The sequence below is a fragment of the Chlorocebus sabaeus genome, chromosome 2, assembly GCF_047675955.1.
Source record: "Chlorocebus sabaeus isolate Y175 chromosome 2, mChlSab1.0.hap1, whole genome shotgun sequence".
NCBI lineage: Eukaryota > Metazoa > Chordata > Mammalia > Primates > Cercopithecidae > Chlorocebus > Chlorocebus sabaeus.
The window spans coordinates 97,436,270-97,458,766 of record NC_132905.1 but is presented as its reverse complement, the minus strand read 5'-3'; the positions used below and the strand labels follow the sequence as shown (position 1 = coordinate 97,458,766).

Here is a 22,497-nt window from a genome sequence, read left to right as displayed (position 1 = left end):
TTTATATATTGCTGAATGCAATTTGCTATTTTTTTGTTTAGGATTTTTGTGTCTTTGTTTATGAGGGATATTGGTCTGTTCTTTATTTTAACATCTTTATCTAGTTTTGGTGTCAGTGTAATTCTGGCCTCATAAAAAAAAGTTGACTTATTTCCCCCTTTTCTGTTTTCTGGAAGACGTGTTTAAAATTTCTATTATTTCTTTTTAAATTGTTTGATAGAATTTGAGAATGATGCCCTCTGAAATGTTATGCATTGCATGACTGTTTACCTTTAAATAATAATCTGCTGCTTCAGGTATAGTGTAAGTACCTTAAAACAGTGTTTTCCCATCTATTAATCATATTTATTTCAGATTCTTTTTCTGAAATTTGTATATTATTATTCCAGGTTATCTGTGTGTCTGCTTCTGTTGATTGTCACTTGACAATGAGCCTTTTGTTTCCTTTGCCTTCTTTTTTTGTTTGTTTGTTTGTTTGTTTTTGAGACGGAGTCTCACTCTGTCACTCAGGCTGGAGTGCAGTGGCACAATCTTGGCTCACTGCAACCTCTTCCTCCTGGGTGTCTTAATTTAATTTAATTTAATTTGGGAGAGCTAAATAGTTAAACATGAGGCCAAAGTACATAAGAAAGCAGCAGCCTTTTATTGCAAATATGCACACACTCTCGGGCAAGGTTCTCCGCTCCTCAGGTATGGGGCCAGGGAAGTCGCGCCGGCGCTCTCGGGCGAGGTTCTCCGGTCCACAAGTAGGAGGGGTCGAAGAAGTCACACCGGCTCCTGCGGGCGGCAGACTTTTATCCATTGGTACTAGAAGGGGGAGGGCAGTGGGCAGGATAAGGGTGTGATAGGGGCGTCTCCGTAGGCGTGGCCGGGTAAGTTTCGATCTCTTCGGATTGACGTCACCTGGCGCATGCTCGGTTGTCCTGCACTTTCCTGAGCACGGGAAAGTTGGTGATGAAGAACCCGGAAACAATCGAGACTGTGCCATCTTGTTCACCTTCCTCCATTTTGTCCCTTCTCCCTCACCCAAACACTGGGTTCAAGCGATTCTCCTGCCTCAGCCTCCTGAGTAGGTGGGATTACAGGCACGTGCCACCACACCCAGCTAATTTTTGTATTTTTAGTAGAGATGGGGTTTCACCATGTTGACCAGGCTGGTCTCAAACTCCTGACCTCATGATCCACCCGCCTCGGCCTCCCAAAGTGCTGGGATTACAGGCATGAGTCACTGCGCCTGGCCTCCATTGCCTTTTCATTGTAATTTTTGATTTCAGTGTTGGACATTGTGTGGAGGGCTGTAGGCAAGGTCAACAAACGTTTTCTGTAATGGGCCAAATAAGAAATATTTTGAGTTTTGAGAGCCACATGTAGTCCCTGTTGCATATTGTTGTTCTGGTTTTTACTTTTAAAAAATTACCCTTAAAAAATGTAAAACCTGTCAGGGTGCAATGGTTCATGCCTGTAATTCTGGCCCTTTGGGAGACTGAGGTAGGAGGATTGCTTGAGCCCAGGGGTTTGAGACCAGCTTGGGCAGTGTGGTGAGACACCATCTCTACAAAAAAAATACAAAAAATTAACTGGGTGTGGCCACATGTACTGTGGTCTCGCTTTCTTGGGAGGCTGAGGTGGGAGGATGGCTTGAGCCTAGGAGATTGAGACTGCAGTGAGCCATGATCGTACCACAGTACTCCAGCCTGGCAGACAGAGCAAGAACCTGTCTCCAAAAAAAAGAAGAAAAAAAGTAAAGCCATTCTTAGCCTGCAGCCTGTACAAAAACAGGTCATGGGCTACATTTGGCCTCTGGGCCATAGTGTACCCTCTCTGTAGAGGGGAATGAGGTGGGTAGGTGGTGTTATACTCAGGAATGGCCACTCCTCTTGTTCTGCTGGGCTGTCGTTGTTGGGGAGTTGAGGTGGGTCTGGGTTTTACCCAGTCTGGTGTTGTGTATGTACCTTCCATCCCACTGGCTTCAAATTCCTCTAACCTTTCCTTGAGCTTAGGATGAGGGCTCAGTTGCCAAAGTGTCTTCATCCATGGCGACCTTGCCTCTGTGTCTGCCTTAGCTGCCCCTTATCTTTGGCAGGTCTCTACTAGAGAAAGTTCCTCTCCCTTCCCCCAAAGTAGGAGGACTCTAACAGTCTGACTTAAGATGGCTCCTAGACCCTCCCCGAGGGCTAGAGCAGATTGCCTTTTAGCTTCCCTGGCCACAGCAGTCTTCTGATTCTGTAGGTGAGAAGCTTCTTGTTAGGGCTTAGTGCTGTGGCGGCTCCCACTGAGAGACTGTTCAGTCTGCTCTTTCAGTCTACGTCTTAAAAGGTTTTTTTTTTTCTTTCTTTCTTTCTTTCTTTTTTTGTTAAGTAAATGTGCTAAGAAAGAGGTGCTGATTTTGAGCCTGGTTCCAATTACAGTACCCAGTCAAGAAGTGAATTTACAGCGTTGTAAAGGCTGCCAGTAGAGGGGAATGGTAAGGAAAGTTGGCTCCACTCTGGTGATGAATTGAAGCTTCCAGTGGGTTGTCTAGCTGTTTTTTAGTGGTTGCTACAATGTATGCAAAGCTACCAGATTCTATGACTCCTGGGGCCATTCCCATGGAAAATAAACAATGTGAATTTTATATACCCAGTGACATTGTGTAAACTCAGTGGCCCTGATACGTGCTGCATGTGTATGTGGCCCCCGAGGGATGTGCTGCAGTTGGAGTGAAAAAGAAGTAATACTTTTTAAAACAATCTTATAAGTGGACAGAATGCTGGTGTCGACAGAGTCAAACTCTATAAAATAATTGAAGAGATTTGTTCTGAGCCAAATATGAGTGAGGTCGTCAGAACATGTGCCCAAGGTGGTTGGGGTGCAGCTTGGTTTTATACATTTTAGAGAGGTGTGAGACATCCATCAAAAACGTTTAAGAAATACATTGGTTTGGCCCAGAAAAGTGGGACAACTCAAAGCTGGGGGGCGTGGGGCTTTCAGGCTGTAGGTGAATTTAAACATTTTCTGATTGATAAAGACCTGGGATTGATAGAAAGGGAATGTTCAGGTTAAGGTAAAGATTGTGAACATCAAAGTGCTTTTTGAAGTCTTATGGTGGCTGCCTCAGAGACAATGGACGACAACTGTTTCCTACTCAGATCTTAGTTAATCTCTTTAGGATTGGGAGGGTCTCAAAGAAAAAGATCCAGCTATGTTAGTAGAGATTCTTTACAAATGCAGATTTTCCCCCACAAAGAACAGCTTTGCAGGGCCATTTCAGAATATGGCAAAGAAACATATTTTGGGGTAAAATATTATTATTTTCTTCCTTGTCTCATAATGTTATGCCAGAGTCAGGTTGGAGAGTCACGATATATAGGGTTAAATAAAACCCATCTGATGAGAATTTACGATTTGTAGGACATGACTCCCCAGACCCCTTAGATAGGAATTTGGGCAAGATTTTAAAAAATCAGAGTTTAGTCCTTACTAGCAAACGTAGAAAGCCCTCATCTTTCTAGTTTAGCACTTTAAAATTGTATGACTGTAGTATTGGAAGATGGTGGTTATTAGACTATTGAGTTTTTTGATGCTGCTTTTATGAGCTAAGCTTTTATATCATTGACTCCATTTCTAGATTAGCCTGTAGTTTTCTAAACTGTCAAACCTGTTATTCAGAAAGGCCAGGAACCCCTTGAGGGGTAGATTGCAGTAGAAAATTTTATTCTAGGCCGGGCGTGGTGGCTCACGCCTGTAATCCCAGCACTTTGGGAGGCCGAGGAGGGTGGATCACTTGAGGTCAGGAGTTCGAGACCAGCCTGACCAACATGATGAAACTCCATCTCTACTAAAAATACAAAAAATTAGCGAGGCATGGTGGCACACACCTGTTATCCCAGTTACTTGGGAGGCTAAGGCAGGAGAGTCTCTTGAGCGTGGGAGGCGGAGGTTGCAGTGAGCAGAGATCATGCCACGGTACTGCAGCCTGGGTGACAGAGCGAGACTCTGTCTCAAAAAATAAAGCAAAAAGAAAAAATAAAATTTTATTCTAACCCAAATCATTACCTTCCCCCTAGATCCAGATGCAGAGGTGTGCCTTCATGTACTGAGGCTTGTCCAGTCTGTGGTTCTGGAACCTGAAGTCTTCTCCAAGTCGGCCTCTGAGTTCCGGAGCTCCCTGCCCCTGCAACGCATCCTGGCAATGTCCAAGAGCCGCAACCCCCGCCTGCAAACCGCAGCCCAGGAGCTCCTGGAAGACCTCCGCACTCTGCAGCATAATGTGTAGGTGTGCTCGGCCACCAGGGTTTTGGTGAAAATGCCGGTGTCCCTTCTCCTCCCCAGATCCCTCATTTGATACTGCAAAACCGTCACCGTGTGCCATGTGTTAGAGTTGGCAGAATGTGATTGACTAGAGATGGACCTGAATTGATATGTATCCCACATAACTTGCCTTGGAAGTGAGAGTACTTGTAGGTGGTTGGTTAAGCTTGCCAAGGAAGAGGACATGAAAGAACCTGGCCTTGCAGAAAAGTGGTCCATGTCTGCTGGCTGGAAGAGGGCTTGCTTAGGGCAGTTTCTTGCTACTCAAAAGACCATGACTGATAGGTTCACCTATAAAACAGGGAAATTAAATAACCATCTACCCCATTGGTCAGCATTTTCCTGAGATACATTTCTTTGAAAAGCAATTCATTCTCTCTCTAGTAATTGTAATCAATCACCCCAAAATGCAAGTTTACTTTTATAACCTTTTGGTGAACCTGCTATTTCGGATGACACTGGACATTTTAGTTCTATATTTTTTGTGCCTGTTTTATTTTTGAATAAAGAAAGTCAGAAGAGTTGTATTACAACCCCTGCCGTCTAAAATCTAAACTTGATACTAGGAAGTTGATCTTTGCATGTTACTAGTTACTCTTGGTTGGTGGAAAAAAACTCTCCTTAAACTGTTCCGGGCCCTTTGGCTATAAACTTAGATGTCCTATTTTTCTTAAAACAAATACTGTAAAAACAACTTGTATAATAGATTAGAACACATGCAGTTAGTTGAGATTCTGTAAATGAAATGATAGTTCCAGCTCCGTTTTTGTGCATGGGCGTGCCTGTATGCCAGGGCCCTGCCGTATCTGTCTTATCTACCTACTGGTTGCCATCCAGCTTGTTTTCTAGGCCACTGGCAGAGAATGAGGGAGAATGCACTTCATTTCTCACGGATACCATGATTGGTGAGAGTTGCCATTTGTATTAGTCTGTTTCACGCTGCTCTAAAGAAATGCCTGAGACTTGGTAATTTATAGAGGAATGAGATTTAATTGACTCACAGTTCACTGTGGCTGGGGAGGTCTCAGGAAACTTACAATCATGGTTGAAGGGGAAGCAAGGCACCTTCTTCTCAAGGTGGCAGGAAGGAGAATGAATGCAGGAGAACCTACCGAATATTTATAAAACCATCAGCTCTCTTGAGAACTCACTATCTTGAGAACAGCATGGGGGAAACCGCCCCCATAATCCAGTCACCTCCACCTGGTCTCTCCCTCGACACGTGGGAGTTACGGGGATTATAATTCAGGCTGCGATGTGGGTGGGACACAAAGCCTCACCACGTCACCATTTAAATCAATCCTTAGAGTCACGTTAGTGAACACATTCCCTCCTTTTCCTGGGCTGCTTCCTTTGGTGTGATGCTGAAGGGCTGCTGGGCTCTGGGCATGCTGTAAGAGCAAAACAAATGCAGGTGCACTCCACCAGTGGCAGCCCCATCTACAAGAATAAGCTGTTTGGTTGCATATGGCATTTAGAGTAACTTCATTTTTCTTTTAAGTAGATTTTTATAGGCAGTGTGCAATTTAAGGCTGAGGCTGAGTGAAGAAGTGTAGAGGAAGGCACAGTTGCTTGGATTTCGCGAGCCAGCATATTGTGGAACACTAGCTCATCTGAGCCAGAGGAATGTTGCAAAAGGCAATTTAAAATTCATGGAGGCAGAAATCGATCCATCTGTGCTGTGTGCTTCTGTAGGTCCTGATTATTGGTGAATAAAATTGAGAATGTTGTGTTTCTATGCTTAATAGCATGGTACTATCTTCTTTTTGATTGCTATTTATTTAATAAGGTAATGAGGGATGCTGGCTCTAGAACTACAGGACCTTTTCCTGCCAAAGATGGGGTCAACAGTGTATAGAGAGGAGTGAGCGTTGGCCAGACTCTTGGATGTTGTGTAGTTTAGGTAATTAGTGGATGGATGTGATTAAGAAGGATTATTTATTTTCTCCTGATTTTGAGGTGCTAAGAATAGCAAGAGTTCTTATGAAAACTCTTTCAGGAAGAAACATATGACAAATACATATTTTGAATGTATGTCCCAGGAAAAGTACATAAGGCCAGTTTTAAGGAGTGACTTGCCTCCCGCTCTTCATATGAAGGTCAACAGGAATACATAGGTTCTTTAATTTTTCTACAACTGGTGATCTAAAGAAAATGTCAGTTTTTGAAAAGGTATTCATAAAAGCATGTACTTTGCAGATCTTGTGAATTTTAAAATCAAAGTGAAATAGTGCATATATTTTGAAACGTATGTTTGTTTGTTTTAGACGGAGTTTCCCTCTTGTTGCCCAGGCTGGAAGTGTAATGGCGTGATCTTGGCTCACTGCAACCTCCGCCTCCTGGGTTCAAGCGATTCTCCTGCCTTAGCCTCCTGAGTCACTGGGATTATAGGCACCTGCCACCACGCCCAGCTAATTTGTGTTACTTTTAGTAGAGACGGGGTTTCACCATGTTGGCCAAGCTGGTCTTGAACTCCTGACCTCAGGTGATCCACCCACCTCGGCCTCCCAAAGTGCTGGATTACAGGCATGAGCCACGGCGCCTGGCCTATATTTTTATTTTTTATTTTTGTTTTTGGAGACAAGAGTCTTGCTTTGTCGCCCAGGCTGGAGTACAGTGGCGCCATCTCGGATCACTGCAGCCTCTGCCTCCTCGTTCAAGTGATTCTCCTGCCTCAGCCTCCTGAGTAGCTGGGATTACAGGCTTGCACCACCATGCCTGGCTAATTTTTATACTTTTAGTAGAGACGTGTTTTCACCATGTTGTCCAGCCTGGTCTAAATACCAGATCTCAAGTGATCCGCCTGCCTCGGTCTCCCTAAGTGCTGGGATTACAGGCGTGAGCCACTGTGCCCAACCTTGAAATGTAATTTTAACAGAATTCCTCTTACGTTTATTAAGTTAAGGAACTATTTTTCTCCTTGGCACCGTCAGTTTGTATGTAAAGATGTGAAACCTGGCAGGCCAGACGTCAGACTTGACTCCCTCCTTCCTCACCCCTTCCCCCACACAAGAGGCTCCGAGCAGGCCTCTTGCTGTCTGGCAGCTCATTAACCATCAGTGCTGCTTTCTCTTCAGTCTGAAAAGAGCAAACCCTTGTTCTGACTGAGAGCAATATGGAGACTTTTTGTGTGGCTTTGGAGACCTATGCTTCCTCATGGCGTAGCTTGGGATAAGCGTCATGGCACAGAGTTCTTCTAGTTCCATACAGTTATATCGCCTGTGCCATTCACTCATTCCAGAGGATTTTAAAGTTACAGTACCAAGCATAGGATCACAGGTCTGGAGCCTGAAGAAAATTAGAACAAGGCTGGAAGTCAGGCCGTGGTCAAGGAAGTGTTGATGAAAAGAGTCAAACTCTGTAAAATATTTGAAGAGACTTATTCTGAGCCGAATGTGAGTGACCAGTGGCCTGTGACACAGCCCCAGGAAGTTCTGGAAACATGTGTCCAAGGTGGACGGGCCACAGTTTGGTTTTATGCATTGTAGGAAGGCATAAAACATCAATCAATAGATGTAAGATGTATAATACATTTGTTTTGTCTGGAAAGGCAGGACAATTGGAGGGGGCGGGGGATGTGTTCCAGGTCACAGGCAGATTCAAAGATTTTTCTAATTAGCAATTGATTAAAAGAGTTAAGTTATTATCAGAAGACCTGGAATCCCTAGGAGTGAGTATCTGTTGTGGGGACCAAGGTTTTTATTATGCAAATGAAGCCTTCAGGTAGCAGGCTTCAGAGAGAATAGATTGGAAATGTTTCTTATCAGACTTAAAAAGGTACCAGACTCTTAGTTAATTCTCTCCTGGATCAGAGAAGAGGAAAAGGATTCTTTACAGAATGTAAATTTTTCCCCACAAGAGACAGCTTTGCAGGGCCATTTCAAAGTATGTCAAAGAAATATATTTTTGGGTAAAATATTTTGATTTCTTTCAGGGCCTGGTATCTGTCATGTGATGCTATACTAGAGTCAGGCTAGAATTTGGTGTCTTATTGCAACAAAAAGTCTCAAGATCTCTGTTTTAATGTTTATACCGGTCAGTTGTACCTGGATTCCAAAGGGCGGAGGGCATAATGAGGCATGTCTGACCTCCACTTCCCATCATGACATAATGAGGCTTGTCTGACCTCCACGTCCCATCACGGCCTAAACTAGTTTTTCAGGCCAACTTTGGAATGCCCTTGGCTGAGAGGAGGGGTCCATTCGTATGGTTGAGGGACTTAGAATTGTATTTTTGATTTACAGAGGTTTTGAATAAAGCTTGTAAATGTGCCTGCCCATTCCATTGATTTGGCTGGACCTGCCATTAGCTATTTTGCCACACATTAATATAAATGGAAAAGGTTGATAAAAACTTTTGTAGACTTACTAATTTTCTGAGAAGTCCTGAAGTTTGCTTTGCTGTCTTCCATGGCATAGATGCTGAGAATGCCTCAGAACTTCTCCAGCCAGCGTAGGATCCTGAGTATAGACCCTGATACAGTGTAGGATGTGGCATCCTGTAGGGCATTGCAAGGTCTTTGGACGCTTTTTGCGTCCAGGCTCAGGTAAGAAGGGCAAGAGATAACTGTACACCTCTGTCTTCACAAACTCTCTCTTTAAGAGCCATGGCTGCCTCTCTGGTCTGAGAATGCACACATTTAAATTTATCTCCAGATGTAGAATAAGAAATCCGAGTCTTTGAATGTGCTAATTAGTGCATGCTACAAAATGAAAACTGTTGTTACTGTCCTTTTTAATTTGTAATTTTAAAAGTTTTAAAATTGTTAAATATGCCTAACATAAAATTCATGTTTTAACCATTTTAAAGTGAAGAATCAGTGGCATTAAATATGTCACAGTGTTTTATAATCATTACCATTATCTGTTTCTGAAACTTTTCTTCATTCTAAACAGAAACTCTGTACCCATTATATAACAACCCGTTCCCTAAATCTTTCTCCCCTGGCCCCTAGTATCTGCTCTTCTCTGTCTCCATGCATTTGACTACTCCACGCACCTCATAGAAGTGGAGTCATACGACCTGTGTTCTTTTGGGTCTGGCATATTTCACTTAGCATCGTGTCCTCAAGGTTCACCTGTGTTGTAGTGTGTGTCAGAACTTATTCCCTCTTACGGCTGTATCATCCAGTGTGTGGACGCAGCACCTGTCGTTCATATATCCATCTGTTGAGGGACCCTTGGCTTGTTTTCACCTTTTGGCTGTTGTGAATAGTATTGCTGTGAACATTGGGGTACAGGTATCTGTTTGAATTTCTGCTTTCAATCTTTTGGGGTGTGTACTTAGGAGTGAAATTGCTGAATCACATGGTAATTCTTTGTGTAACTCTCTGAGGAACTGCCACCTGCTTTCCACAGCAGCCACACCACTTTCCATCCCCACCAGCAGCAGTGCTTGAGGGCTCCGGTTTCTCCACGTGCTCATCAACATTTGTTATTTTCTGTTGTATTGATAATAACCATTGATAATGGGTGTGAAATGCATCTTATTGAGGTTTTCATTTGCATTTCCCTAATGATGAATAATGTTGAGCATCTTTCCTTGTACTTATTGGCCGTTTGTATCTCTTCTTTGGAGAAAAGTCTATTCAAGGCCTTTGCCCATTTTTGAGTTGGATTGTTTGCTTTCTGTTGTTGAGTTACAGAAGCGAACGCCTTATCAGATGTGGGATTTGCAGGTATTAACTCCCATTTTCTGGGCTTCTGCATTCTATTAATAGTGTCCTTTGATGTGCAAGAGTTCATTTTGGTTAAGTCTAGTTTATTGATTTTTTTCTTTTATTGCCTATCTTTTGGTGTCATATCCAAGAAGTCATTATCAAATGATTTGGTCACAAGGATTTTCTCCTGTGTTTTCTTCTTCATTTTGTAGTTTTATCTCTTCATTTTAGATCTTTGATCCATTTTGAGTCAATTTTTACGTACCATTAAGCTAAGGGTCTAGCATCATTCTTTTACATGTGGATATTTCAGTTTTCTCACCACCACTTGCTGAATTTTATAATTATTATTTGAAAATATTATTACAAATGTGATTTTCAAAACTCAAACACTTGTGAATACTATGCTCATATGCTCGCCATATTTTTAAATTATTTGGTTTCATGAATAGCCTTTTTTTCTTTTTTGAGATAGGATCTCATTCTGTCACCAAGGCTGGAGAGTGCAGTGGAGTGATCTCGGCTCAATACAGCCTCTGCCTCCTGGGCTCAAGTGATCTCCTGCCTCAGCCTGCAGAGCAGCTGGGACTCTAGGTGTGTGCCACAATACCTGGCTAATTTTCTGTATTTTTTGGGGGAGATGGGGTTTCACCATGTTGTCCAGGCTGGTCTCTAACTCCTGGACTCAAGTGACCCACCTGCCTCAGCTCCCCAAAGTGCTGGGATTATGGGCATGAGCTACTGCACCTGGCCATGAATAGCCTTTATTATAGGATTTTATATTGTTCCAGTGGAGCTCCCTAAGTTGCTGCTTTTCCCACCATAAATGTGTGTTTAATGCTCTTAGATCATACTCAGCACAAAATGACTGTTAGCTGGAAAAAATGACTCCCACTCACATAGTCTTTTTTAATCGAAGTTATACTCACAGCCCAACTTTTCAGAGTAATGGTATTATGCAAAATATTACTGTTTCGATGTCTGAGAGCAGTGCAGGCTTTGGGAAGAAGTGCAGAGGCCCTTTAAATGTGGGCTTGGTGTATGTTTGAAGGGCAGCAGAGAGTGCTCAGGTGCGGGTTGGGAGACCTCTTGCCTTGCTCTGTGCAATGGCTATAGGGCCTGGGGCAGGAGCAGCCTCTGATTCATACTTAAAAATGTAAAAAATTTAAAAAAATTTTAAAAAGTGGAATCTGCTCTTAAGATTGTCCGATGACCACACTGTCAGCCTCTAGTCATTGCTACCCTCCTGACCCCTAGCACCTCAAATGGCAAAAGTCCTCGAGACTGCTGAAGTGAGTTTGTTTCCAAACGTGCCTCCCAGGGTAAAGCTTTCACTCTCCCCACAGACTCCAGCCACACCCAGATCTGAGGCCCAAGTATGCACGTTCTCACTGGACACTGTGCCCAGCTGCCATACACACACTTGGTCCTGCATAGCGTGGGCTGACGTGAAGGTGATAGGTCCCTGCTGGAGTGGGGCCTGCCACCTGCCCACTGGGGAGGAAAGCATCTCCTCTGCCATCCTGTGCCTTCATGCTCAGTCACTGGCACCAGCAGCCTTTCTTCTGGCCATGACTCGTACCTACTCTCTTTTTGGATCATAAGCCCTAGAACTGTGGTTCTTAGCTGTTACAGGGTCATGGGCTACTCGGAGAATCTGAGAAACCTTCTGTATACAAAAATATATGGACATGCTTATCTGATGTTTCATCTGCAATTTCTGGGGGTTTGTGGGATTCCCCTCAGGATCATTTACTTTTTGATAAGGAGCCCTTTGCCCTGGGCTTGTGGAATTTGTGTGGCCTAGTGTAGTACCAGGCACATAACCAGGCACTGGAACATTGAAAGGATTTAATGATGTCTACGATACTGTAAGGCGTCCCACATTAACGGCAGTCCCATAGCTGAAAACAAAGCGTTGGCTTCCTGGTGGCAGTTCAGAACCTCTGCCTGGTATCCTTCAGCTCAGTCAGTCCTCACAGCCATCCCGTGAGGTCGGCATCACCAGCCACACACTGCAGGTGAGGACACCGGACTCGAGTGACAGGATGCGGTTAGATCTGTGCCTCTTGGTGTCACCTCCCTTTCCCTGGGCCCATAACCTTATCTAGGATCCTTTGCCTCCAGGCCAGTGTCTGTCCTGCGCCTGGGCATTTGCAGTTCTGGCGATGAGCTACTTCACCCCGTGGCAGAGGGTCTGCAGCCACTCTGGCCAATGTGCCGCTCTGTTTTCACCAGCAGGCCCATGGGATCAAGAGGGAGGGAACAGAATGGCGAGTAGATGGTGTGGTGGGGGGCAGTAACCCTTGCTCCCCATCAGGCTGGTGTTGAGACAAGATGTGCTGATACGTGACAGGTTCTTGTGGCTGCCTGATCACACAGGAACATTTAGAAAGAAGAGGGAGAGTTGGCCAGGTGCGGTGGCTCACGCCTGTCATCCCAGCACTTTGGGAGGCTGATACGGGTGAATCACTTGAGGCCAGGAGTCCAAAACCAGCCTGGCCAACAAGGGGAAACCCCATCTCTACTAAAAATGCAAAAATTAGGTGGGCATGGTGGCATATGCCTGTTGTCCTAGCTACTCAGGAGGCAGAGGCAGGAGAATCGCTTGCACTTTGGAGGCAGAGGTGGCAGTGAGCTGAGATCGCACTACTGTACTTCAGCCTGGGCAACAGAGCAAGACTTCATCTCAGAAAAAAAGGGAGAGACAGAGATTAATTATCAGTATCAAAAGCCTTGATTTTTAAAAGGTTCTGTTCAGTATCTACAGCAGTTTATAAAATTATCATTCCTGTCTCCATGAACTGCATGCTCAGGGATCACTACAACCTGTCTTACCTTGCTTAGAATCATTGAGTAGTCCTCTCTTTCAGTCTTTCTTTTAGATTCCACAGACCTGAGACAAACTAGGGCAGGAGCAGGACAAATTCTCCTCCCTGCTCTAGGCCAGAAAGCCAGCACAGGACATCACTAGGCTTAGAGTTAACAGGACCTCTCCCTTCGAGATGTCCCCTGCTCTGGGCAGGTAGGTGGTTGCAGCCCAGGGCTGACATGACCAAGCCAGAGTGGGTGGGGAGAGGGGTGGGTAAGAGCATACCTTGCAATAGCAGGTGCTTCTGCTCTGTTCTTTTTTTTTTTTTTTTTTTTAATCCAAATACTGATAGAAGAGAAATAAAGGGGCATCTGAGACTTAGACGAGGTTAAGATTACTTAAGGACAGAGTGGAGTGAGCATACAATTCACAAAGTGTGCATTTTTCCTGGGAGCTGAAGCTCACTGCTTAGGCATCAGAGCTGTTTTTTGAAAGAACCATTTTAATGGAAATTCTTAAAAAATATATCGCATGCTTACTTTTTATACACTGTACTTGGAACATTTTCCTCTTCTTGATGAATCAGTGTCCTTCCCTCCACCACCCTCAGCCAGGGAAGTAAGTTTTCCAGAAACTTAGTACTACACTTTGGCATTTGAGCACATTTCCTTCAATTATGAGAGTAGAAGGCTGTTTTCTCACATTTGGATGAAGTTTCTTACCTCTGTGTACCTAAGGTTCTGTGAAACTCGTCGTAAAGGGGCTGGGGGTGCATGTGTTGGCTTAGGTACCTGTTCCTTCGAGGTAGTTTTGGTTTGGTCCTGAGCCCAGGACGGGGAGGCAGCACCTGAATGTCCCATGAGCTGTTCTGCTGCTTGGAGCAGCAGCCTGTGTGTGTGCCATGTTGAGGTATGTGTGCTGTATTTAGGGGCATGTGGGTATGCTATGTTGAGGGTGGCAATCAGCAGACTGGGGCCTTTCTGTTCTCTCATCAGGTTGTGAACCCGAAAGTATCTGAGACTTGCCTCAATCAATTGAGAAAGTTAATTTTGCCAAGGTTAAGGATGAACCCGTGACACAGCCCTGGGAGGTCCTGATGACATGCGTCCAAGGTGGTCGGCCCACATCTTGCTTTTATACATTTTAGAGAGATATGAGTCATCAGTCAATATGTGTAAGATGTACATTGGTTCAGTCCAGAAAGATGGGAGACTGGAAGCTGGGAGGAGTGGGAGGGCATTCCAGATCATAGGTAAACAAGAGACAGAAGGTTGCATTCTTTTGGGTCTTTGATCAGCCTTTCACTGAATATACAATTTACATGTGAGAGGCAGGTAGAGGAATAGTCACTTATGCCTAAGTCTGGCTCAGTGAATCTGCCCTTTTTTTTTTTGAGATGGAGTTTTACACTCTTGTTGCCCGGGCTGGAGTGCAGTGGCGCAATCTCGGCTCACTGCAACTTCTGCCTCCTGGGTTCAAGTGATTCTCCTGCCTCAGCCTCCCGAGTAGTTGGGATTACAGGCACGTACCACCATGCCCAGCTAATTTTAAAAATATTTTTAGTAGACACAGGTTTCACCATGTTAGCCAAGCTGGTCTCGAACTCCTGATCTCAGGTGATCCACCCGCCTCAGCTTCCCAAAGTTCTGGGATTACAGGTGTGAACAACTGTGCCAGGCCAAATCTGCATTTTTATACATAAACAATAGGGCAGAGGAGGCCATCAGATATGCATTTGTCTCAGGTGACCAGAGGGATGACTTTGAGTCCTGTCCTTTGTCCCACACCTGTGAAGATAACTTACCAATTGACATTGCCAGGGTGAAAATCAACAGAACTGTTTTAGGGTATAGATCTTGAGGCAAATTGTGAAGGAGGTATGTAGCTTTTTTTTTAATCTTTGTCGCTATCTCATTTAGGAATAAAATGGGAGGCCTGATGCAGTTCCCAGTGTCGACTAAAAGAGTCAAACTATCTAAAATATTTGAATAGATTTATTCTGAGCCAAATATGAGTGACCAGTGGCCCATGACACAACCCCAGGAGGCTCTGAGATCATGTGTCCAAGGTGGATGGGGTACAGCTTGTACATTTTAGGGAGACATGAGACATCAAATACATGTAAATGTACTTTGGTTCTGTCTGGAAAAGCAGGACAACTGGAAGGTGGGGGCTTCCAGGTCTTAGGTAGATTCAAAGCTTTTCTGATTGGCAGTTGGTTGAAAGAGTTAAGTTATTGTTTAAAGACTTAGGAATGTCTGGGTTAAGATAAGGGTTTGTGGAGACCGTAGGTGAAGCCTCCAGGTAGCAGGCTTCCAAGACAATAGATTGTAAATGTTTCTTATCAGACTTAAAGACCCTGTTCTATCAGTAATTCCAAAAGGGAAGAGGGTATAATGAGTCATGCCTGACTTTCCTTCTCATCATGGCCTGAACAAGTTTTTCAGGTTAGCTTTGGAATGCCCTTGCTGAGAGGAGGGGTCTGTTCTGGTCAGGGGACTTAGAATTTTATTTTTGGTTTACACCAGTTTGACCTTTCCCTTTGGCTTAGTGATTTTGGGGTCCCGAGATTTATTTTCTTTCACAGAGTCTTCCTGGTCTTCAAGAAGGTGCCTTGAGAGCCCTTCCTTGTGCCGCCTTCTCCTCGGGGACCCCTGCCCCTGTGGCTGCGGTTTACCTTGGGTGGAAAAGGCACCCATGCCCAGGCTGGCTAGAGCCCCTGCCACTCAACTGGCTGGGCCCCAGTATTCCTTGGGTGTGCTTTCACTACCTGTCCAAGTCACCCGCCAGGGCCCCAGACTCCTCTAGCACGTCTCCTGGGCTGTGTCCTTCCCTGGAGGCTGCTGAGCTGCCCTGGACTCTTCCCACAGTCACACCATGGTGGGATCCACCCACAGCCCCGGCCCTGACCCACAGACACTTATTGCCTGAATCAGGTGTGGACAGAGTTCAAGTTGTTTCAGTGATGTTCCTGGCGATTCAGTGGAGATGGCCACAGATCTGTGTGTGTGTCTCTGTGTGTATGTGTCTGTCTTTGTGTGTGACTGTGCCTCTGTGTGTGCCTATCTGTGTGAGTCTGCATGTATGTGTGCATGCAAGTCTGTGTGACTGTGTCTGAGTGTTGTTTCTGTATCTTGTCTGTATGTTTCTGTGTGTCTCTGTGTGCATATCTCTCTCTGTGTCTGCGTCTCTGTGTGTGGGGACTGCCATACCTTCCTTCCCATGCTAAACATACCTGTGTCTTGACTCTAGTCCGGCAGGCTTCCCTCGCTACACCTCTGCCTCAACCCTAAGGAATCTGGCTGACACGCATACTAAGGTTTTCTAAGGGGGAGTTGGCTTTTGGCTGTGTGGGCTGGAACTAGGGTTTAGGGGAATGTTTCTCTCCCATTTGCTCCTGGCTCTGCACCCCCGTGTATGAGGGGCCAGGAGGGCGCTATGACTGCATCCCTCCCATGAGCCCAGAGGATACATTTTACCCTGTGGGTATTGAAGACAGGGCCAGGTTTCTAGGGCTGTATAATCTTTTTAACTGTTTTTGGCTACAGGTCAAGTGTAGATGTGTCAGGGGTCAGAGACCTCTGAGTCCTGCAGGACAAACCTGAAGCTGTCTGCTTATGGGAATGAAATGTTCATCAGATTTGCATTTCTCTCTTAAAACCCAACAACCTTGTCACTGGAAACCTGGGTGGAAGTCTGGCCCAATGCAGAAGCCACCATACTCTCCTGCCAGCTCCGGAGGCTGTCTTAGGATCCAAAGCCCCTTGCTTAATCCTGTTTTCTCTGCTGTGCTGGGAGAAAATCCCATTCCTGGGAAATTACCAGAAGAAAAGCTCCGTCTTAAGGTTAAAGGAGCTAGAATCACAAGGGGAATCAGTAAACCCTGCTCCCAGGCCAGGGACGCAGGCTTTGGGATGAGCGATCTGGTCTTCAAGGCCAAACGCTTGCTCACCAGCCTTCTTTCTCCTCCGCACTCTGTCCAGGTTTGGGGACACTGTCTTAGGCCCCTTTGACGTCATCAGCACAAGAGACTCAGAGCAAGGAACAAAACTGCCTGTACTCGCCAGGGCTCCTGATGCTATCGTCTCGTAGGAAACCCTGAATGAGGTCTGGGCAGGTGAAAAGCCTTCCTGTTTGTCCTCTCAATTAGTCACACTTGGTTCTGAGCCAAGCCGTCTGCTCCCGTGTTAATCCCCAGCCGGGGAGGGCAGGCTGCGGCCGGCAGGGTTTGCACAGCTCACACTCCAGGCTGCAAGGTGGCTTCTCTTCCCTGTGTTTTGCAGTCCCTGCCCTTATTCAGCACATACTTTCTTGTTTCTGAGTCCTTCCAGAACATTCTGGTCTGGGCTGCACTTTGTGCTGTTTGGGAGAGACAGCCCTCACCTCAGAGGGCAGCTGGAGACCTCCTGTGTGAGGAGGGCTTGGCCTCCTTCCCGGGGTCTCTGCTGCTCAGGCAGGGGGCTCCCTCTCCCCCTCCATGTGCTTGTGGGTGGGGGCAGAGCTCCTGTCCTTGCCTCATGTAGAAGAGATGGTTCCAGGCCACATAGGCCTGAGCTCGTCTGCAGCATGGAGTGGCCTGACCACCAAGCAGAGAGCAGGAGAGGCAGAGGCAGCGCTTGTGCTTCGGGGTTTTTAGGGATTTATGAATGTGCACACCAAGAACAACAAACAAACCAAAGTTCAAGTTATTTCTCTTTATTACAAATCTCCATGTAATATAGTCTCTTTCAGAGGAAGTTGATTAAACTCTATTGCACCAGCTTCTGAAGAATGCATTGTACAAAATAGCAGAGCATTTCTTGTGGCTCCCAGATCTGCCACCTGCAGTGGGGCCAGGCTACCCCACAGCTCCCAGGCCTCTGGGCGCCATAGCTGTCTTCAGGTGCTCCAGCTCAGGACGTGGCCATTCAGAGGCGAGAATCAGCAAGTTCCTTCCAGGCTGGGGCACATCCTGAAGCCCCATCAGAGTAGCCCCATGACAGTGGCTTAGGGGTGTGGGCTTGTGTCCGCCTCATGGAGGAGGGGAGCATGTTTTCCCAGCAGCTCAGGTTTCCAGGGCCCCTCACCTGCCAGGTGTGACAGTTTTTTGTACTTAAAACATCACTTAACTATCAGAGCAGTATACTGGGGCGAGGCAGGGCTGTGACAGAGAGCTGAAGTGATGTGCGATAGTCACAAACAGCTTTCACCTTTGACCTTGGGACATATGACATGTTTTGCCCAAGTTTTCATTTCTCCCTGATTGCATTTAGCTTGGGATCCTGTTAGAATTCATCTGCATTTCCATAGCACACCCTGAGCACTTGAGAGGCAGGACGAGGGGTTCTAGCCAGGGACTCAGATGTTCCTACAGACACTGCACGCTGGAGGCAAGCGACACCACCAGGGTGAGCCTGTCCTGATGCAGTGTCCCCAGAGAGGCTGGGCCAGGGCAGGAGATTTCCCCTGCAACAAGGCATGGGGCTCCTCCTGTCCCCTGCCCCTTGGGCCTGGGCCTCACAGTGTGGACTTGTCTGGAGTTTATCTGGTGCTCTGTGGCGGCATGGAAGCCTGTTCCTCAGGTGTCTCTGCCATTTACCCCTCTGTCCTCTAGAGAGCACCCATTGGGTGACAGACCGGCAAGGGTCTTGCAGCGTCTTTGGTCGGGCACCCTGAGAGCTTGGAGCCCTAGGGTCTTTCTCCACATGACACCCACAGGCCTGTCTCTTGTGGAGTGATGAGTCTGGGCACTGGACACTTCTTATACCACCTCACAGCTTCCAGGCCTGTCTTTGCGCCAGCCACCGCTGTATGCAGGTATCACCAACAGCCCCGTGTGCCCTCTCCTGGGCTTCTCAGATCGGGCAGGGTAGGATACCAGGACCATACCAGGCCAGTACTCCTATGAGCAGAGCATGTGCAGACAAGCTCCATTCTCCCCAGCTCCTCAGAGGGTCCCTGAGGGACAGAGCCTCAGTTGTCCACAGAGGAGACCAACTCAAGAATGCAACTTTGGGGCTGACATTTCCTCCTTTCTGCTCCCCTGGCCATTCCTCTTCCTGGGGGTGGTTTCTAAAAACTACCACAGAGCTTTCTGCATAGGAGGAGCCCTGCCTTGGGCTCTGCTGTGGTGGAAGCCAGGTCCAGGAGGAAGTCCTGTTCCTGCCCCAGTGCAGGTCAAAGTATGTATCCCTGATCATTCGTGCACTTGCTACGTAATTTACACTTATCAAGCCCAAACAACCTGAGGAATGAAATGCACAAGCCAGTAAGCACATGCGGCAGCGACCCAGCTCTCCACAGGGCAGTCCCCCTCCTCCTCCCCTGCAGTGTTCTCCAAAATGCTGGGCACAGTGAGTGTGACAGATCAACATCAGAACCTCTGTGCTCTGGCCCTGGGTCAGATCCTACAGATTCAGGGATCCACAGCTCAGGGGGTTGAACTCAAACCAGTCATCAGAATACTCAGCAGATGTTTTCTAAGAGCTAGTGTGTGCACGTACCACACATGGCCTGTTATCTGAATGGTCTCACGTGCGCCTCCCTATACACATATTCGAGTTCAGTTGAATACAGATATTCAGCTTAGCAACCATTATTATTCTGTAGATGAGGACACAGATTTTGAGGTTAAATTTTAGAAAGAGTGGCTGGGGTTTGAATTGGGCAGTTGATGGTAGATGCTGGCCATAATGGAAGGATTTCGGGGCTTGGAGTGAAGCACAGATGCAGAGGGGACACTTTTGGTATGAAGGGGCTCTGGCAGTTGGGGTGATGTCTGAGCTGGACTTGGAAGGACACACACGCTCTGCCAAGGAGTCAGAGAAGGAGCTGTGGTGGGAAGAGGGGCTTCTGGGCAGAGGGATAGGATGTGCACCGTCAGGGTGTCACTTGGAGGGGAGGTTGGGGCCAGCAGACTGGGAGGGCCAGCGTGGCCTCATGGTTTCTCTACCTCTACCAGGCTGTGTTCTTTACGTCCCCAGTGTCTGGACCAAATAAGTGCCATGTCCAATAAATGTTGCTGAACTCAAATGAAGGCCACTTTCCAAGAGGACAGAAAGTTCTAGAGGGAGGCCATCGTAGAGGGAAGTTGGGGAAACAGGAGGATATCTAGCTTTGGTCTTGTTCTGTTGGAGTTGGATTTTTCTTTTCTTTAGTTTTTTGTTTGTTTTTTTCTTTTTTAGAGACAGGGTCTTACTCTGTCATCCAGGCTGGCATGCAGTACCACAATCATAGCTCACTGCAGCCTTGAACTTCTTGGCTCAAGTGATCCTCCCACCTCAGCCGCCCAAGTAACTGGCACTACAGGTGTATGCCATCACACCTGGATAATTTTAATATTTTTTTTGTAGAGACGGGGGTCTCACTGTGTTGCCCAGGCTAGTCTCAAGCTCCTAGCTGGGCCTCCCAGAGTACTAAGATTACAGGCTGACTTTTTCTTTTCTTTCCTATCTTTTTAGAACGTCTGAGATGTATTTCACAATGGATGGCCAGATAACTTGCTCTGGTGAGGCTTAATTTTTTGGATAATTACCAGGCCTCCATTGGTCACCAAGTGTGGATGCCTCACCACCACATTGTGGAAGAATGATTGTGTGTGTTGAGGTTGTGAGCCCAGGAAAGGGAGAAGAGCAAGGCCTTCAAGTTGTCTCTCCAGAAATTCAAGGTCATTGGACCAGCTTCTCAACCCAGCATTTCTTGTCTTGCCACCTGGGAAGCAGTGGCTGTCACACTTTGACAGGGTTAGTGCAGCAGGAATGACGGAAACAAGCCCATGGTTGCCTTTCTTCTTGGCAAAAATCACCTTGGCATAAATGCTTTTTCTCTCAATATGGCCGGATATAAAGGACTGGGCAACCCTGGCCCCGTGTGTGGGAGAAACTGGCTGGATGTGAAGAATGGGGAGGACAGAGAGGCCAGCTGCAAGGTCATGAGGGCTGGCAGAAGCCTATGTGGAGGGCACTGTCTGAACTCTGTACAGAGGACTGACCTTCTCCTTGGTGACAGAATGTTCTGGCATCATACTGGAGCCTCCCACTGCCCTTGGACAGGCTGCACCTGAGCTCAGTTCCTCCTGGAGCCCAGCCATTCATTCCCAGCCCTCAAGACCAGCCATCACCAAAGGCCTACTCTTCCTAGAAAGTTGTCACTAGAATTTTTTGGAAGGCCTAATCCTTTCTTGGGATATGGGAGGGCTGAGTATCTCCATAAACACTGGCTTAATACCTGCATCTGTTTTTCATATTTAGGATTATAGACCCATTCAAGTTGGCAATGAATGGTTATTGCAGCATTTTGGGGAACTCATTTCTTATCCCCTTGTGTCCCAAGTGCCTCTTCCCCATTTCACTGGTTGGGATCTGCCCTGGCCCTGAGGACCAGGAAAGGGCCTGAGAGCTGGAGGAGGCTGAGGGAGGCCCCCAGAGGGGCCCTAGCTGGAGTCATGCTCTGGGCAGTCTGGAGAGTGATTTGGGATGAGCATAACTGGGAGCTGGAGCCCTGGACAGGCTCGAGGACCTGCACCCAGGAACCTCTGGAGTTTGAGGGTGGGTACCTGGTGCTGGGTGGGGGTGGCTGCATTTACGTGTGAGTGTATGCACATGTGTGCTCATACACATAGACTTGTGAGTGTGTGGAGGTTTGTGCATGTGTGTGCACGTGTATGAGTGTATGAATGTGTGCATGCGGGTGTGAGTTGCAACTCCACAGGGAGGTACAGCTTCAGTGTCACAGAGCCCCTCTGTCAGGAGCCTTCTCTCCCAGTGTGCCACCATGGGATGCTCTGAAATGGGGTTCTCTGTGCCTCTCGTGCCTTGTGTGCTCTCGGAGGAGCTGCTCCATGGCTACTCGCCGTGTGCACAGATGTATGTCAGTCATGGTGCTTTCATCTAAGCGGGGACAGTTCAGAAAGGAAATGCCCTGGCTGCCCCTGCCGCCCCCCATCAGCTTCTCTTAGTGGCCTCAGCCACCTGGTGCTAGCTTCTGGGCAACCTGAACTAGTCCTGGTGACCCTTCCAGGCTGCCCAGCCCCTTGGCCTTGCCACCCCTCTGAAAGGTCCCTTTGGGAACCCCTTGCCTGCCCGTTTCTGTTTTTCTTCTCACTGGCTCTAAGACTACACCCCAGCAAGCTGGCTGCACACCTGGACCTGGCACAGCTGGTCCTGCCCATTGGCACAGCAGCCCCCTGTGCCTCGCCCCAGCTGGCCTTCTTCCTCTAAAAAATTTCCATGGCTGCGCCATGTTAGAGCCACTCTGTTACGAACACCCTTCATGTTCTCACTGCTTGCCCATTGTCGCGCTTGTCTGGCAAAGCTGGCCCTGGTGTCACTCAGCTCTGTTCCTTCTGGGCTGTCCCATGCAGCTGCTCCATGGTGGGAAACAGCTGCTCCATCTCAGGAAATATTGACAGCACATGTCCCCCATCAGTCCACTCCTGCCCTTCAGATACCAGCACCCCTTCTGCCACCCCTTGCCTCCCCTGACACTTGGATACACTGGGGTCAAAGTTCCCCTGTCCCCAGCACCAGTGCTTCTTCCTCTTTTCGCCTGAGCCAGCTCCCTCCCAGGACTCCTCCACCACACTGGCCTCCTTTCTTGGGTATCTCAGTGTGGGCACTGCCCTGGGCTGGACCCATCTCCAGAGCAGCCCCCACACTCAGTTCCAGCGGCAAATGCCACCAAATTCTGATTAACGTAAATCTTTTTCTTTGGCACATTTGGATGCTAAACAGATGTTTCATGCTTAATGTGGCGCATC

General features: G+C 47.0%; 1 protein-coding gene across 4 annotated transcripts in view; it reads left to right on the top strand.

The window, feature by feature from the left end:
• HSF2BP (heat shock transcription factor 2 binding protein) overlaps positions 1–21,265 on the top strand; it is a 133,440-nt gene extending 112,175 nt beyond the window's left edge. For 2 of the 4 annotated variants that reach the window (XM_037984882.2, XM_007969505.3), the window contains exon 9: positions 4,047–4,825. In XM_037984882.2, coding sequence (XP_037840810.2) covers positions 4,047–4,255 — 209 coding nt within the window. In that variant the 3' untranslated portion in view covers positions 4,256–4,825. Of the gene's footprint in view, positions 1–4,046; positions 4,826–20,200 lie in introns of those variants that run through there. The other 2 variants (XM_073010900.1, XM_073010909.1) reach the window with 2 other exon arrangements.
• Positions 21,266–22,497: the final 1,232 nt, after the last annotated feature.